At 41.7% G+C, this 16480-nt stretch overlaps 1 protein-coding gene and 1 long non-coding RNA gene across 2 annotated transcripts in view; one reads left to right on the top strand and one right to left on the bottom strand.

The window, feature by feature from the left end:
• Window positions 1-1618, bottom strand: part of LOC138623370 (uncharacterized) — a 59207-nt gene extending 57589 nt beyond the window's left edge. Inside the window, exons 1-2 of the long non-coding RNA XR_011311077.1 lie at window positions 1541-1618; window positions 623-774 (exon numbers count right to left, since the gene is read on the bottom strand). This is a non-coding gene — a long non-coding RNA (uncharacterized lncRNA). The remainder of the gene's footprint in view (window positions 1-622; window positions 775-1540) is intronic.
• LOC138623364 (transcription factor Sox-9-like) lies at window positions 293-4188 on the top strand. The gene is made up of 3 exons (XM_069702846.1): window positions 293-1029; window positions 1384-1631; window positions 1981-4188. Exons 1-3 carry the CDS (start codon window positions 602-604, stop codon window positions 2769-2771), a joined length of 1467 nt encoding a protein of 488 aa, XP_069558947.1. The 5' UTR covers window positions 293-601; the 3' UTR covers window positions 2772-4188.
• Window positions 4189-16480: the final 12292 nt, after the last annotated feature.

The following is a 16480-nucleotide window of genomic DNA, read 5'->3' as shown; positions in this document are numbered from 1 at the left end:
TACGTTTACTTTGTGTGATTTAAATATCACGTGAAAATGGTTCACATTCTCAAATTATTTTGTGTATTCAGTAAGTTTTAACTTTGTAAAGATAAAGTCGCACCTTAATCAAAACCTATAAGGGGGAAATAACACATTTCTCCACACTTGAGTTGCGTTTTCACTGTTGTTGACTGCAAGAGTTCTTTAGCGCGGAGTCAAATTACGTCTCCCCGCCTCCTCAAAGTTTCCCCCAATCATTTCCTTGCACTGAAAGATAAATCCAGGCAGCGCCTCCTGTTCCTCTAGTCTCTTCAGCAATCCTCCAACAGCAGACCTCTCAGTCACATTTCTCACAGTCCCAGTCCCGAAGTTGAGCATTTGAAAGCGATCACTAGTGACTTGTCTTTTTGTCTGCAGAACTGCGTAAAGTTGAAGGACCATCTTTTTTTCTTTTTGCCATTTTTTTTTTTTTTTTTTTTTAACTTTTAAGGATTCAGGTTTGCCAATCAAACTGTGCGCCCTCAAAGGCTGTCAGTCTCTGGGCACATCACTTGGATTTAGAAAGAGGGATTTTCTATTTTTTTTTTTACTGCGAGAAGCTGTTCTTTAATTTTTTCGCATGAATCTCCTCGACCCTTACCTGAAGATGACAGAAGAACAGGAGAAGTGTCACTCTGACGCTCCCAGCCCCAGCATGTCTGAGGACTCCGCGGGCTCGCCGTGCCCGTCCGGGTCCGGTTCAGACACTGAAAACACCCGGCCGTCCGACAACCACCTCCTCATGGGTCCAGACTACAAGAAGGAGGGCGAGGAAGAGAAGTTCCCCGTGTGTATCAGAGATGCAGTGTCCCAGGTGTTGAAGGGCTACGACTGGACCCTGGTGCCAATGCCGGTGCGCGTCAACGGCTCAAGTAAAAGCAAACCTCATGTCAAAAGACCCATGAACGCATTCATGGTGTGGGCTCAAGCAGCACGGAGGAAGCTGGCCGATCAATACCCGCATCTGCACAACGCGGAACTCAGCAAAACTCTGGGTAAACTTTGGAGGTAGGTTTGCGTTGCATTTTCAATCACTTTTGCAATGCGCTTTTCCGCGCGGCGCACTGCTATTTTATTAAATGCACTGCTTGCCTGCTGTTGCTGTAGCGCTTTACACTATATGTAGCTCGTGCTTTTCTGGTAGCCCAATTTTGTTTCTTTGTTGCAGACTTTTTAGACGTACTGTGCACATACAATTTTTTTTTTTTTTTAATAGATTTAGGATAAGACATTTTTTTAAAAACCTTTCTCGAGGATTATCGATATCAGTTAACAGCTGCACCGATTCAGTAAACGTATCTGTGCACAAATTGATCAAACGTATTTTTGATATGAATGTACATATCTCTGTCACATTTTCAGATTGCTCAATGAGGTAGAGAAGCGCCCGTTCGTGGAAGAGGCTGAGCGTTTGAGGGTGCAACACAAGAAGGATCATCCCGACTACAAATATCAGCCAAGGCGGAGAAAATCTGTGAAGAACGGTCAAAGCGAACCCGAGGACGGCGAACAAACTCACATCTCTCCAAATGCGATCTTCAAGGCGCTGCAGCAGGCGGACTCTCCGGCGTCGAGCTTGGGCGAGGTGCATTCTCCTGGAGAACATTCAGGTGAGATAATTGAGAAGAAGAAAAAAGGAAAGAGAGAAAGAAAAATCAACTGGTTTCATTTTATTTTACTTTCTTTACAAAAGTGACATTTTGGCACAGTTGTAGAAATCAAATCTTTAGAAGCCTTGAGGGCCTCCAACAGACAACTGTTAATGATGAATGGTTAATGATTAGTGAGTTTTACAAGCCATCATGTAAATACACCTGTCAGTATAGTGCCAACAAATTCCCCCGAAAGTATTTACATTTATACCAGTATATCACATGCAAGTCATATTTTCACAGAAAAGCCGTTATCATTTTGAAAATCTGATGTTAACCGAGTCTAACTTTGCCTTCCTCTCACCAGGTCAATCACAGGGCCCTCCAACACCTCCAACCACCCCCAAGACAGACCTCCCCTCCAGCAAAGCTGACCTGAAGCGTGAGGGGCGCCCCATACAGGAGGGCACCAGTCGCCAGCTCAACATCGACTTTGGAGCTGTGGACATTGGTGAGCTGAGCAGCGATGTCATCTCCAACATGGGAAGCTTCGATGTTGATGAGTTCGATCAATACCTGCCGCCTCACAGCCATGCTGGGGTGACCGGCGCGGCCCAGGCCGGCTACACCAACAGCTATGGCATGAACAGCTCTTCAGTCGGCCAGGCAGCCAGTGTTGGAGCCCACGCCTGGATGTCCAAGCAGCAGCAGCAGCAGCAGCAGCAGCAGCAGCAGCAGCAGCAGCAGCAGCAGCAGCACTCTCTGACCACCCTGGGTGGAGGAGGAGAGCAAGGCCAGCAGGGTCAACAGAGAACCACCCAGATTAAGACAGAGCAGCTGAGCCCCAGCCACTACAGCGAGCAGCAGGGCTCCCCACAGCACGTCACCTATGGGTCCTTCAACCTACAGCACTACAGCACCTCCTCTTACCCGTCCATCACGAGAGCACAGTATGACTATTCAGACCACCAAAGTGGTGCCAACTCCTACTACAGCCAGGGCTCCAGCCTGTACTCCACCTTCAGCTACATGAGCCCCAGCCAGAGGCCGATGTACACCCCGATTGCTGACACCACCGGGGTGCCCTCTGTGCCGCAGACCCACAGCCCGCAGCAATGGGAGCAGCAGCCCATTTACACACAACTCTCCAGGCCTTGAGGAGGCAGTCTTAGCACTGACTGGAACCCCCACCCCCACCCCAGACTTCTTTCTGCCTGGTGGCCTTTTCACCACCATGCCACACAACTTTCATTGCCAACAGAAAAACATGACAAGGACTTCTTTTTATAGTTCTGAAAATATATCTTTGGATTGGCTCACAACAGTGCCTTTTGTATTGGTTGGAATTGTGATTATATTTTTTTAGATATAATGTTTAAAAAGAAAAGTTAAATCCTCTGTGAGGACATTCTGGTTATAAATATATTAGTATGTACTGTGTATGTGTTCTGCTCTTGTCATTATCATCATAATCAGTGTCATCAGCATCCTCGTCGTCATGATTTGAAGGTTGAACTCATCTAAAAGAGCAGGAATGCCAGGTTAAAAAAAAAAAAAAAAAAAACACCCATAGTGGCCTTACTTCTCACTAATGTATTTTTATACAGGAAGTAAGAAACATCTGTTTACTGACACTGCCGTCTCATAATAGCCTACATTCTGCTTTGAATTTTTGTACTGTACATATATTATTGTAATTCCCATGAGATGCAAGTATTGAGCAATGCAGGTTTAAATAGATTAGAATTTTTGGCCATGATATGACCGTGTCATCAGTGAATTAGTCAAACATTCTACTTCTGGTTTGCTTTAGCTCAAATTGTGTTGGAAACGCTATAGCAGGTGCCATATAACTCCTCTAGGGGCCTTACTGTGTTGCTAGACGCAACAGCAATGCTTGCTTTTATCTGCCTTGATACCGTTGGTGCCTCTGGAGCCACAGTAGTGAGGCTTCGTCCACTGGCATTGCAGTGTGAAAACCACAGCATAGTTCTGACTTCCCGCTTGACGTGATACAGGAAGTGACCTTTGACCTGATTCTTCTCAGCGGCCATCAGGTCTGAGTCTGGTGTGCTTCTATCATTCCATCCTTTTTCCTAACCTTTTTATTCTTAATTTATTCTTTAGCATTAATTTTATTTGAAAATAACTATTTGCAATTATCTTTTTAATTGAGCAGCAGCTAACTGAGGTGAAATAGGTTGCTGTCATATGTGGCACAAATTTGTTTATTTATCATTTGTAAATGTTTCTTTCATTCATGATCTAGTTATGTACAGAATACTTATAATTACATGATGAGTCTTTCTCTTAAAAAAAAAAGAAAAACTGGATGTTTTCTCTCTTTTTTTCTAACAAGTGACTTAATGGATTTGAAAGCAGCTGTTTGTAAAGAATTTGCTGGAATCAAGAGGATGCTCTTTGGAAAAAGTTGTGTTCCTCATTTTATATTCTGTATCATTAGTTCTCATTTTGTCATCTTCTTAATGCAGTTTCCCTAGGTAAACATGGCATTGTCTTAAAAGCTTATCTTTTGTATTATATTTGTTTGCAATAAAAACAAAAAAGAGAAATACGTGACCGTCTTGTGGTTCATATGTGTTGTTCATAGCTGTGGCTGCCTGTGTCAGCCAAATATCAGCGAGGTTTATTCATACCAGTTACAGCAAAAATAATACCCACTGACAGAGGGTCAACTGAATTAGGACGTTTGGGATAAGTTCGTAAGAAACGCTTATTTAAAAGAACAAAACAAACGATGGAAATCAAGAAGATTGTTTTAATGTGACATATAAATTAATTGCTGCAGTACTCTTAAGTCGGCTTGTTAGCCACCCTGTGCAGCACTTTGTTAAAGTTAAGCTTTCGCTTCTGGCTTCTCAGAGCGTGAGGTCACAGGTCCGTTATTACCACGGCCTATTGACAAGACATATGTCCACACACCCCCCCCCCCCTCGCCTGTATATTCAGTGGCTTAAAGAAACAAACTCGACATTGAATATTGTTTATTCATTACTGGCCAAGTAATATAGTAATAGAGCTGACCTTAATAAATCAGTGACAATGTAAACACAATCAGGTACTATAGCTTTGTGTTGAAATTTGAGGCACATTCACAGATGACGTCTCTTTCCTCACATCAACTGAAGTAAACCTTTTTCTGCCATCCACTGCTGCACCTCATCTCACTGCCATGACTGGACTTTTTTTTTTTTTTAGCTTGACTTTATATCTTCCTATTATACATCATACTTGGCTACAAAAACCACACTTCATAATGTGAAACAATCAAAATAAAGATGATGAACCAGAAAAATTAAACATTACATAAATTAAACTTTATTTTGATAAACTGAATAGAGAAACCAACCATTTCAACACATCATTTAATACAGGCTGGAGTCAGTTTGTATGACTTCCTCTCAAAGTTTTGATAGTTTCCCTTTTTCACTTAATATGTTGCATCAACGTGTGAAGAGAAAAAAGTAACGTACTCTCTGAAAAGCTCTTTATTATACCAATGTATTTACTGGATATTAATAATTGTCTAGTAAGCCTATTTTAGCAACTATGAATGTGAAATTACAAATAACAGTTTAACAGTTTTGGGGGTGTGGTTTTATTTTTTCAATGAGTTTAACTGAAAGATTTTGGATTACTTTAACACAATACTTCATAGAATCAATCAGATAATCATATAATGATGTGTTTTAATCTTAATATATACAATGCAACTCTAATATCTAATTTCTGGCTCTATCACTAATGTCTCTGGTTTGTACAAGCGGAGCTGGGCAGCAAGGCTGCAGGACCTAACAGGGCAAAGGGAAGGCAATTAGTGATTACTCAGGGCAGAGCAGAAAAAAGGTGGTGTGGGGGGTCGCAAGAAAAGGAAAACCTTAATAATCCACTTTTCTATCTAAGGAAATTTGTTAATGACTGACACAACTCTGCAGGATTCAAAATAAAACACATTTTTCAAAAATGAAACCAGAAAAACAATGTGGAGGGAATGAGGGAGCATCTTTAACCAAACATTGACAAACTTCTTAGTGAGTGGTTTTAATGTATTATATAGAAAAAGGTAAAAAAAAAAACAACAACAACAACAACAATGTTACCTAACACAAAATGTTTTGGGAAAGATGTTGCCTGGAAGTTAAACTGGAACCAAAATTTCTGTTGAGCAAACAAGGGGAAAACAAATAACTTTGATAAACACAGTTCCTCCAGTTTCGGAGAATGACCAGAGCAGTTTAGTTGTTTCACTCTCAGGTTGTTGGCAGCGTTTGTGCATGGGAAAATGCCAAGCATTTACATTTGAAAGTTCAGCTCCTCAAAAATCAATCAAGAGTTCAGATCAACTCATTCGGGTGATCATGTTATCTGGGAAAGAAGGACTTGTTATTAATTCTTTCCAAATTAAAGTTTATAAATAATAAAGAACATAAAGACCACTTTTAGCCAATCTCTTCTGCTATGTGATTTCTTTGAAAGTAAGTAGTCTGATATAAACATTAGGATTCGATGAAGAACCAAACTTAGCAACCAGCAGTGCTTCTATGAGCCTTAAATTTGATGCTTTCAGTAATTTTGTTGCTCCATTTAACGTATTCACTGATTTAAAACACAAGATAAGAACGATTACACGTTTACTTTCCATAAAAAAAAAAAAAAAAGGAGAGTAATGTTGGTCGCTTTCACAGGATTTCATCAGAATACTGTGTCATGTAGTGTTGTCAAAGAGTAGTGACACGTCAGGAAATGACATCAGTGTTGAGGCTTTCCCTGTGTGAAACCATGGTGATTCATTTGTTGGGCTTTTCTGGAGACACAGACGCCAGTACCAGCCCAAAAATAATGATAAATCTAACATTTTCCGTACAGAAAATTACCACACGAAATGATAAAATCACTCCCATTGATCAGGACTCCTGTTAACTACAACGTGTAAAAGCAACTGCACAACATCAAATATTGAGGCGCCAACAATTCTCAGCCTATCATTACTGAGAATCTGTAGTAAAAAAAAACTATTCTGGGTAAGGCAAAAAAGCAGCTTTCTAAACCAAGTGCCCCAGCCTGCCGACCTCAACTCACAAACTCTTGGCAGTGGCAGAGTGACCCAGCCAGTGAGTGGATTGGGGCTGCAATGGGGCTGCTCCCCACCGAACAGCAGGACTGCCCTGATGAATGTTTCCGAGAAGGATCGGAAACAAGACCAAATTTTTCTTTTCTTTTTTTTTTAAGACAGGCCTTTCCATGGGCAATTTTCCCAGGACGACCCCATTATTATTCCACAGAGACGTCTGCCCCCTCCAAACCCGATGGGTGGTCTTTCTGAAGGCAAAAGGAAGAGGAAAAGAAAAGGGAAAAACTGGAAAAAAAAAAAAATCTGTTGATACACCCCTGGAGACTGGACAACAATGAAATACATAATAAAGTAAAATGTAACACAGTCAAACAGCACACAAACACATTGCAAGGTTGCTCTGCTATAGCTGATGGATGGTCTCTGGTCACGCTTGTGTTACCTGTTAACAGCATTTCAAAAAGCAAAACAATAATGCTGCAGAAATAAAAAAAAAACATGAACATAGAATCATTTCCAGATTTACGTTTGCATTTCATATGATGTTTTTCTTAGTTTATTGTGTGTTCTTCCTTGTAACCATTTCTCTGTTTTCATTACCTACAGGGACAGTTCAAATGGACCCCCGCACTGATTTGCTTTTAAATTGTCCGGTCCATAAAATTCCTTCTTAAACCAATAAGACACATCCAGAGGAAATCCTGCTAAATCACATGGAAAGACAAGCTGACTACAAGGCTGTTTCCATGGAGGCTACACCCTCAGCTGAAGAACTACTGTGTGAGTAAATAGAGAGCCAATAGAAGGCACATTTCCTACATCCTGAACTGTATTAATTATGCTGCACTTTAAATCACAACTCGATTACATGAAGAACAGTCATTAGAGTTATCCCGCTCTGGGGAAATCATACGTATTTAATTTTACAATCCTCGCTTGTCGCCGTTTGATTTTGCTCACTGTTGGAGGAGACTTAGGAAGTGAGACTTTGCCCCACAGCCATCCATCTTGCACAGGCCCCGGGAGGACACTGGCCTGTGCCAAGAGGCTGAGCTGGGCCAGCCTGCTGGAACCCTTGGTGAGTCCTATGCCTTTGTCTGAGGATGTGGAAGAAACCTGGCACCGGCCCGAGGTCAGCGTCGCAAAATTATATTACCATAATCCCATTAAGTGTGTCTGAGGCCTCATGAGCTCCAACTCCGTCTGGGAGGAAGGTAGGTGTGTGCTGGCAGTGGGTGGTTCTTACTAAACCACACAGTGGTTTATGAGATATATGAGATATGCAATTGAGGCATTTATATTTTAGCCTTTGCGATATTTCTTATGCCAGACGCAAAGATGTACTATTAACGAATGTCTCGGTGTAGACCTCAACTGAAACATTCCTGAAGCATGTACTTTATCCCAGGATGCCGTAAGCTGTCAATGACAGCAATATATTACAGAAAAGAAAGCATGTAAATGTTCCTATGAGCAGAAAACTCTCTGTAATTGAATCCAGGAGTCCAAACAAGATGATGGATCAAGCGGGTTTTGTTGTCTATAAGCTTTATATAATCAAGGTTTCTCATCCTCATCTTCATTATCCCTCATTGTTCAGAAAAGGATTCCCTCTAATAATGATGAGATTTTCCATCCGTTTACATTTGTGTCCTATTAAGACTCTGAGCAGAAGGTTTTGGCTGTTGAACCAACCACAGATAGAGCAGTTTGTCTTTGTTAATTCCCTCTCTGTACCTGGTAAATCTCTGGCAGAGCATATCCCTTCACAGTGCACATGCCCTTTAGGCACAGGTTGTTTGAGAGGAGACAAATAGACGTGTCAGCAAAGCTGATACCATTCTCGCAGGGTATGAGAGTTGAACATAATCCAAGTTCTGGCACCTGATCCTTGAGACATGACTGAGGCTGTTACACACAAAGAAAGATTATCTGACGTTTATGTAGCCTAATTTCTGGGATGTTTCAAAGTTTTAAACTGAAACCACAAGTATGTGAAAAATAAATAAAAATGTAAGAAAAATATGGCGATAATGATGCAATCAGCTTCTGATAGAGACATGTTCAGCTACTGAACTGCAAACAGAAGGACTGCTTTGAGGTTTCCTCCTGCTCGGTTTCTAAGGCCATAATTATCTTTGATGTTTGCCTTGTACTGGATAACAGCATGAAAAACAATGTAAATTGAAGACTTGTCACCAACAGAGTCGGCTAAACTAACATATTCTAAGATCAGAGCAAGAATGGGAGGAGGAGCACACGGGGGTGGGAGTGTATGTATGTGTGTGTCTTTTCAGGACAACACAGGCGTTAGCTGCTTGTTCTCGTAGTGACCCAAGCTGCGGAGTATTATTTGTAGCTCAGCAGCCGTTTCTTTGCTTTCAGGGTCCAGTATCTCAAACATACCTCCCTTATGTTTGTCCATTCCATCTACAGGACGACCAGTGCGGCTTAATCCCTTGTCCAAATAAGTTAATACCTCAACTAACATGTAAAAGTAAAGTTCAGGGCCAGATGCAGATTCCTGAGAAACAGACAGTGCCGAACCTGGCAGTAAACCAATTAATTACACACAAAGGGGCTCTTTGCCCTGAAGACATAAAGTGACACACGCAAACTTGCAGTCACTCTCTCAGTCACACACACACACACACACACACACACACACACACACACACACACACACACACACACACACACACACACACACACACACACACACACACACACACACACACACACACACACACACACACACACACACACAAGAAGGGAATGAACAAAAAGGTTTGCCTTCAAAGTAAAATGTCTCTATTTCACATTTTCCTAAATTCTGCACTCCTCCACTTTGTATGCTCCTTTTTTATTATTTGGCCTTGTGCTCGTCCATGCTTCTCACCCTCTCCCCTTCACTAAATCTCTACAACTGCATATGTTCTGATAGCTTTGTGAAATAAGGGCAGAAGTCTTTACAGTCAATGAGGTTTTCATCTGCTTCATCTTCTCTGTGCAAAACTCTGTCACAGCACTAAAAGCAGAGCCCTGAGGTCTGATTCTAACAACAAAATTAGCATCAGACCTCTCTTAAAATAAAAGCAAATGCCACTTCACTGTAATAAATAGAAGCAGTCAGTTAGTTTGGGGGCTTGTAAGAAGTACTTGTAAGTCTTGTGATTCGCTGCTTAAGGTTCACTGGCGGATTACTGCTGACTGCTCAAACAGCTGACGATAGCTGACGTTAAATCTGCTGTAACACAAATGGCATAATCTGGTAACACTGGTTAACAAAGATTTGTCAAATAAAAAAACTGCTCCCTGTTTCTTTTGTATTTTTGCATGTTGAATCCAAATATGTTTTGAAAATTTCTCTATCTCCTCAAGGTTTTTTTTGCAGTACCAAGGAAAGTGGAGCCCGATATGTGTACTATTGCTGGACACAGAAGACGGATGTTCCAGAGGCTAAATATAGGCCAAAATCAATCAATCAAGCTTCTGCATGTTGTAATGTAGCAACAGCCTTATTTATAAATAAGTGACATACACACTCATTTAAAAACAATTCCTGACAAAAAAAAGATTAAAAACAGATTTTAATTTAATGTAAAAATTAAAATAAGATGCTCCTATTTTAGATTTTTTTTTTTAACAAAAAAGTTTTGATTTGGTTGTCATGTGTAATTATAGTATTTTTCAATCTAATGTAATGGATGTGTCAAAAATGTAATTGCACAATCAACTAGTGCTCCCATCCTGCAGCTTTCACAAAGCGTGCAACGTCCTCAGTGCATTAATTGGTAGCAGTTCTCGGATGGGGGTTGGACAGGGCTCTGGTTTGTTCTGCTGTGTGCCCCTATTATTTTCTCCACAGGCAGTTTAGTGCTTTCCAACTACCCCTGAAGCATCAGCAGTTTTTGTCCCATTGTGTTGCAGAAGGGAATACTTTAAAACAAGGTGCAAGGGGACTCTCTGTGGGAAGCTTTTATGCACCTCTAATTTTAGGGAAATGTTGCTCTTATAGATTACTTTCCCTCTCAGACGGATCTATTTGTTCGCCATGTCCCTTTTGTGGCAGGCTGACATTTAGCACAGCCCCAGCTCACATACGTTACAATTTAAAACTCTTCCTAATGCGGCCGCTGTATCCCCCCCTCTCCCCTAAAAAAAAAAAAAAAAAAAAAAAAAATCTAAACTCCAAAGAGTGACTTCAGTGCCCTTTTTTTCCCAGCAGAAGCTCAGAGAACATGGAATTAGCATGTCCCAGAGTGCCTTGCAGCAGCAATTGGGGGGAACAGGTGTGTGTGGTGAGCACATGGTGAGGGCAATGAGGTCTGCCACATGTTAAATGCATACAACACAACAAATTCGTGCAGAGAGAAAACGAGATGCTCACCTTCCCTGGATTTATATTTTTTGTGGCTGTCAGATTATGAGGGTACATGAGAGTGGCCAATACATCTGGAGAAAGAGACAGTGGAGAATGAAAAAAATTAGAAAAGGGTGCCAGTTAAGTGTCGTTTTGACGTGGGCGAGATGAGGAAGAAATTTGAAGCTCTCGCTTTAGAGCAGGATCACACAGTGGGATTTCAATAAATGAATGAGTGCTGTGCCCAGATAGAGCCAAAGCTGCCAGACAGTACATCCAGCCCTCTCCTTCTTTTTCAGTCTTTTTCTCCAGTCACTTTCTGTAACCTGCTGTGAAATTCCAAGGAGACGTCAGGAAGAGAAGAATCAGGAGGCAGACATTTGATTTTTTTTTATAAGTGCAGTAAAACCAACTTCTCAAATTCAAAGCTGTATGTTTTAAGGATTATTTTATTTTACCAGAGAAAGTTTACTTCTTGTTGTGTTTGTTTTCATTTAACTCCACAAGGGAAAACCTTTGCAATCAATCTGCAGAAGAGCATTTCTACGAACGGTATTGTCACGGGTTGGCGTGGCAATAAAGCCTGCTGCCATTCATGGGCCTCGATAGCCAGTTGGCATTGGCTAATAGCGACTGAGATGAGGCTCCTAACCCTGGGAAAAATCATGCCCTCTCCTGATGTATGATGGCTGTGAAAACTTCAAAATTCTCTCCCAGACGTGTCAACAAACATCACAGCGCAGGTCCAGTTATGCGCGTGCTCATGTGCAAAGATCCAACGGGCCTGTTTAACACCTTGTTAAGGTTTTTCTCTCCTTCCTCTTGCGCTTGCTACCCTGCACATCCATGCCCCATGTGGCCCTTTGCGCTTTGGGCTCTGACCCCAAAGCCCTGAAGATCATTCAAAGGAGCCTCCTAACCACCAAAACAATCTGGCAACATTTGGCCTCCAGATTTTTTTCCTGAGATTTCCCCAATGAACCTCAGTTTGAAAATGTATAGTTTTTGTACGTGGTTCAGCTGCACTTGTTTTTAACCACCAATAATTATAGATATCAAACAAACTCACTGCACAGACTTAAAGGGACATAACATAATTATATAAAACCCATAAAGAACATCATTGTACATATATATTACTTTTAAGGGGTCATTAACTTCTTACATTGAAAGGTTTTATGTCACACCTCGATGATAACACGGTCCCTGTGTCTAATCAGCCAAAGTACTCCAAAATAACCATGAGAACAGACTCTCCTGTCAGATCCAAGAATGCACTGTTGCATATCAATGACCCACATCAACAGAGAAAGACACACAGAGAGAGAGAGAGAGAGAGAGAGAGAGAGAGAGAGAGAGAGAGAGAGAGAACAAAAAGAGAGGATAAAAGGGCCCCTTCCCAACTCACACACACAAACACGCTACAAACACACACGGGCAGGCAAGTCTGTGAAATATGACAGCCCCACGGTGAAGAAGGTGGGGGTGAGGGAAGCCATATTGTAACAATCTGATTCTGTGGTCATTAATCGTATCCTGCTGTTCCAGCCTCCCCGACCGTGTGCGCTGAGCGTATGTCAAACACATTTCCCCTCTCTCGGTGGGCGCACTCCCAGCCAGCTCGAATGCTGCACAAAGACATGAACCCTGAGAGCTCCTGAAGGCAGACAGGCCAGATAATCTCCCCCTCGGACTCCAGCGCCAAGTCCAGAGCCGGCCATAAAGGACACAGAGAGACGCAGGCACACAGGGAATGTCTTTTGGCCTGGCTGCTGCTGATGTTACCACGCTATATTCACGCCGAATGACAAATAATACGTATCGTGAATGAAAAGGAAATGTTCTAACAAACCCCTTTTATCTCTGTCCCTGCTGGCCTCAAGACTAAAAGTTGGGAAATGCTACTGTTCAAATGTCTCTTTCATCCTATGGCTTTCCATAAGTGGGATCCAAGTAACAGTGCAGATGGCTGGGCTCATATGTCTGTCCTAGGTAAGCTTATATGATAAGTACAAAGGGACACTTAAATGTGACACTGAGTTGGAATTTAAAACAAAAGCAATCATTTGAGATACACTTTTGTTATATAACTGATTAGAGTTTCAGTATTCCAGAGAAATCCCCTAAAATCCGCTCATTGATAAATGTGGACGATCTATGGGCAGCCTTGGTTATTTGGCAACTATAACGTGCTCTTCTCGCTCTTCCTTTTTATCCATCTCTCCCTCCATACTGCTCGTCTTGCTCCCTCTTTTCCCCTCCTGCTGTGAGCTGCCTCATTAGGGAAGTGATGATGTAACCCCTGTTTCATCAAACGCTGCCATTTGTCATTATGACTGACAAGTGCCGAGCTGGGCCAACTGACAAGAAGAAAGGTCTCCCTTCGGCCCGTCGCTCATCTCTTTGACAATGCTTCAGTGCGTAAAAGAAGGAAAAGAAAAAGATAGGATGCCACTATTACTATTTCATGTCGTCACTCCCAATGCTCTCAAATATAAACACATAAAAATATGATTCTCATCAATCAATCGCTACATTTCCATATTGTAAGTGGGTCTGCATATGTCTCGAAACCTGCACCTGACAACTGTTGCCAGAAACCTGAGACGTCTCTTGACAAGTGGAGTCTCCAGAGCAATGGAAAATCAGTCTGAGAGCCCATCAATCACAGCATCGGAGATTGGTTGAAAGAAGTGCTTCTCACTAACAGTTTTCTCTGAGATCCTGACAAGATAATAGATCCTGAAAACTTGATTTAGGAGTCGTATTGATCGTAAATCAAAGGCTTTCCAGACTGTGGCTACCGTATAGGATATATTGTTATCAGTAGAACTTTTATAAGGAGAAATCTCTTTTTATGGCTTCTATTAAAGCTGTGGAAATGGAGAACTTTGTAGGGTAGAGCTTGGGACACTTTATCTGACCAGTCTTTTCCTGGATTTTACTTATTTTTCTTTTTTTCCCTTTACATCAGCAACCAAAGTAAACTAACTCAGAAACTCAAGGCTATAAGGTATCCATCGGTGAGGGTAACGAAGGAGAACAAACATCACAACCATTGCAAGAAATTATTATTTGAACGTGACAGCAACAAGCAAATGCACAATGAACACTCCTAGCATAAAGACACACTTAAAGTGATCAAATTAATTTGCCTGTGGTCAAGGGAAGAGCTGGAGATCCCTTGACAGAACCCTTGACCTGTGGGTCTTGGCTTGGGTGGGTGACCGTCAGCGCGGACAGGAGAGGGGTGATTGATTGGGTCTCTGTTGGCAAGCTCAGCTGGACGTCCTGAAGAGATCTCCCCATCCATCAGATTGTCCAGGGCCAAGAGGAGCTGCTTCCAGATGGGCAGCATTGTTTCCCGGCCACCCTGGCAGACATCTGAAACACCATGCAGGACCCAAAATGTTCATGACAGCAACCACAGACAATGCACAACTTCAGCGTCTGTGCCTATCTGTCAACGTGCTTTGGGAGTTAAAGCGCAAACCCAACCTAATCGATACCATACGATACCATAGGACTTACAGAAACAATAGGTGTCATTACAATTAGGAGCCATAGCTCAGCAATCATCCACAGAACAGAGATAAGAGGTAGCAGCGATGTTGCGCTGGCACTGATCACTGTGTCGAGTGACTAGTGGGGCGTAATTGTGTTACAAGGACTAATTGCATAGTCCGGACAGGGGGAAATGAGTTAATCCCAAGCCAGTCATCCATGATGAGAAGAAGTAGGTCCTCAGCGCAGTAATTACGCTGCTGCTCGTTAACCTCTGATCTTCAGGACATAGGAGAGGGGGATGTTTTAAATTTTGATGATCGTTTCTACAGCCCAGCCTGTAACTATTTGGACAGGTACACTTTTTTTTTTTCTTTTCAATCAGGCTCTGTATTTAGCTCATCGAATTTGAAATAAAATAATTGATACTCTGCTTTGATTTTAGCAGGATTACATGAATACTAAAATAACTGTGTCTAAAATATTTTAATATATTGGGATAAAATTTCAAGAGTTCAAAAGTAATTAGACACTTTGCTACTACATTTTTCTTGGGCTCAAATGTGATTGACTTATAATTGAGAGTTGCCATTTAGATTGAGGTGGAGTTAACTGTCAAAAAGAGGAGTAAAAAGGTGACCATGAAGACAATAATAATGAGGCTCAACAGAAAGCAAAAATCTATCGAATCAAAGAGAGTTGGTTTGCCACAAATGAGGTACATTTTAAAAAGGCAGGTGTGCTCATGAAAACAACCTGGCAGGTCTAAAAAAAAAAAAAAAAAGTGAAACTAATGCAGAAGTGCCATCCAATGCAATACCACTGAGGGACACTAGCGGCAGGTACCAAAAACCTCTGGCTCGAGTACCAGCATCAACTTCTCTAATGAAATACAAAGTCTTTAAAGTCAGTATGGTGTGATTCATTAAATTCACTCCTTCTGATCAGTGTTCTGATGGTCCCTCTAAAAATAATGTCATCATTAATTAGATAATAGGCCTCAATGAGAGGTATTTGTGAGCGGGCCTGGTTTGGGGGCGGGACCGATATGCCTGGAGTGCAGTCGGGTTGCTAGTATATGTGGGCGCTCATAGTGTCCTTAGGTTCTCAGTCAGATCCATATATCGCGCTTCCCCAACTCCTCCAAATATGGTCAAACAAATAAGATGTCGACGGCCAAAACGGTAGACTCAAAGCTTCAAGGTGGTAGTTCACAAAACAAGGGGTGAAGTCGCAGTGGGTTGCCATTTGCTCCTCTGTTGTTGTTGTTTTTTTTTAAATGCAATGGCATAGACGGTGATCTACACAGTACATGATACTCTATCAAATTATAACCCAGCCTTTTTCTGTAGGTCTGAGAAAATGAAAACGTTATTGTTCGGAATGAAAATTATATTGCGAGTTGATGCAAATATCATTTTGAGGTAAGGTAAAAGTTACTGCGGAAAGAAAATCCCAATAGGGACTTTTCAAGGATTCCGTGTAATACAGCTCAGACTTTCTCTATGGGTAAGACAAAATTCAGTTGTTATTGTCAATGACCCTAACAGTGACCTGTTGAGGGCTCCATTTTAAGTGAGTGTTGAAGTAAACAACCTGAACAGGAAAAAAATTTGGTACAATTTAAATAATAATGGTCTGGGATGTATGAATCTTGTGTACATGCAAGGTAGGTTTGATAACAGGTTGAAGATTTTTAGTGGTGGTCCTAAAACAACAGCCCTCATGGTATCCACCAACCAATCCAGGGAGGCCAGGGGTCCGTGATGTGGAAGACTGCTTGCCAGGCTGCAAGTCTTGTTGACAGATTTGAATGTATTTTCTAGAAGGGGCTTTTCAGGGGAAGAGAACCTGGGTAGATATTTAGGGGAATGGGTGGGGACATGTGTGATCCCATAGCCCCACTAT

The sequence above is a fragment of the Brachyistius frenatus genome, unplaced genomic scaffold, assembly GCF_029030835.1.
Source record: "Brachyistius frenatus isolate BFR_SWC_R1_liver_20210118 unplaced genomic scaffold, ASM2903083v1 Contig_43, whole genome shotgun sequence".
Lineage (NCBI taxonomy): Eukaryota > Metazoa > Chordata > Actinopteri > Embiotocidae > Brachyistius > Brachyistius frenatus.
The sequence above is the reverse complement of the archived record's forward strand: the minus strand, read 5'-3'. Positions and strand labels throughout refer to the sequence as shown.

Excerpts from the sequence above, each read along its gene's own strand:
- LOC138623364 (XM_069702846.1), top strand. The coding sequence starts at position 602 with ATGAATCTCCTCGACCCTTACCTGAAGATGACAGAAGAACAGGAGAAG. Across the intron at positions 1,030-1,383 it reads ACTCTGGGTAAACTTTGGAG|ATTGCTCAATGAGGTAGAGA; the intron begins GTAGGTTTGCGT and ends TCACATTTTCAG. Across the intron at positions 1,632-1,980 it reads TTCTCCTGGAGAACATTCAG|GTCAATCACAGGGCCCTCCA; the intron begins GTGAGATAATTG and ends TCCTCTCACCAG.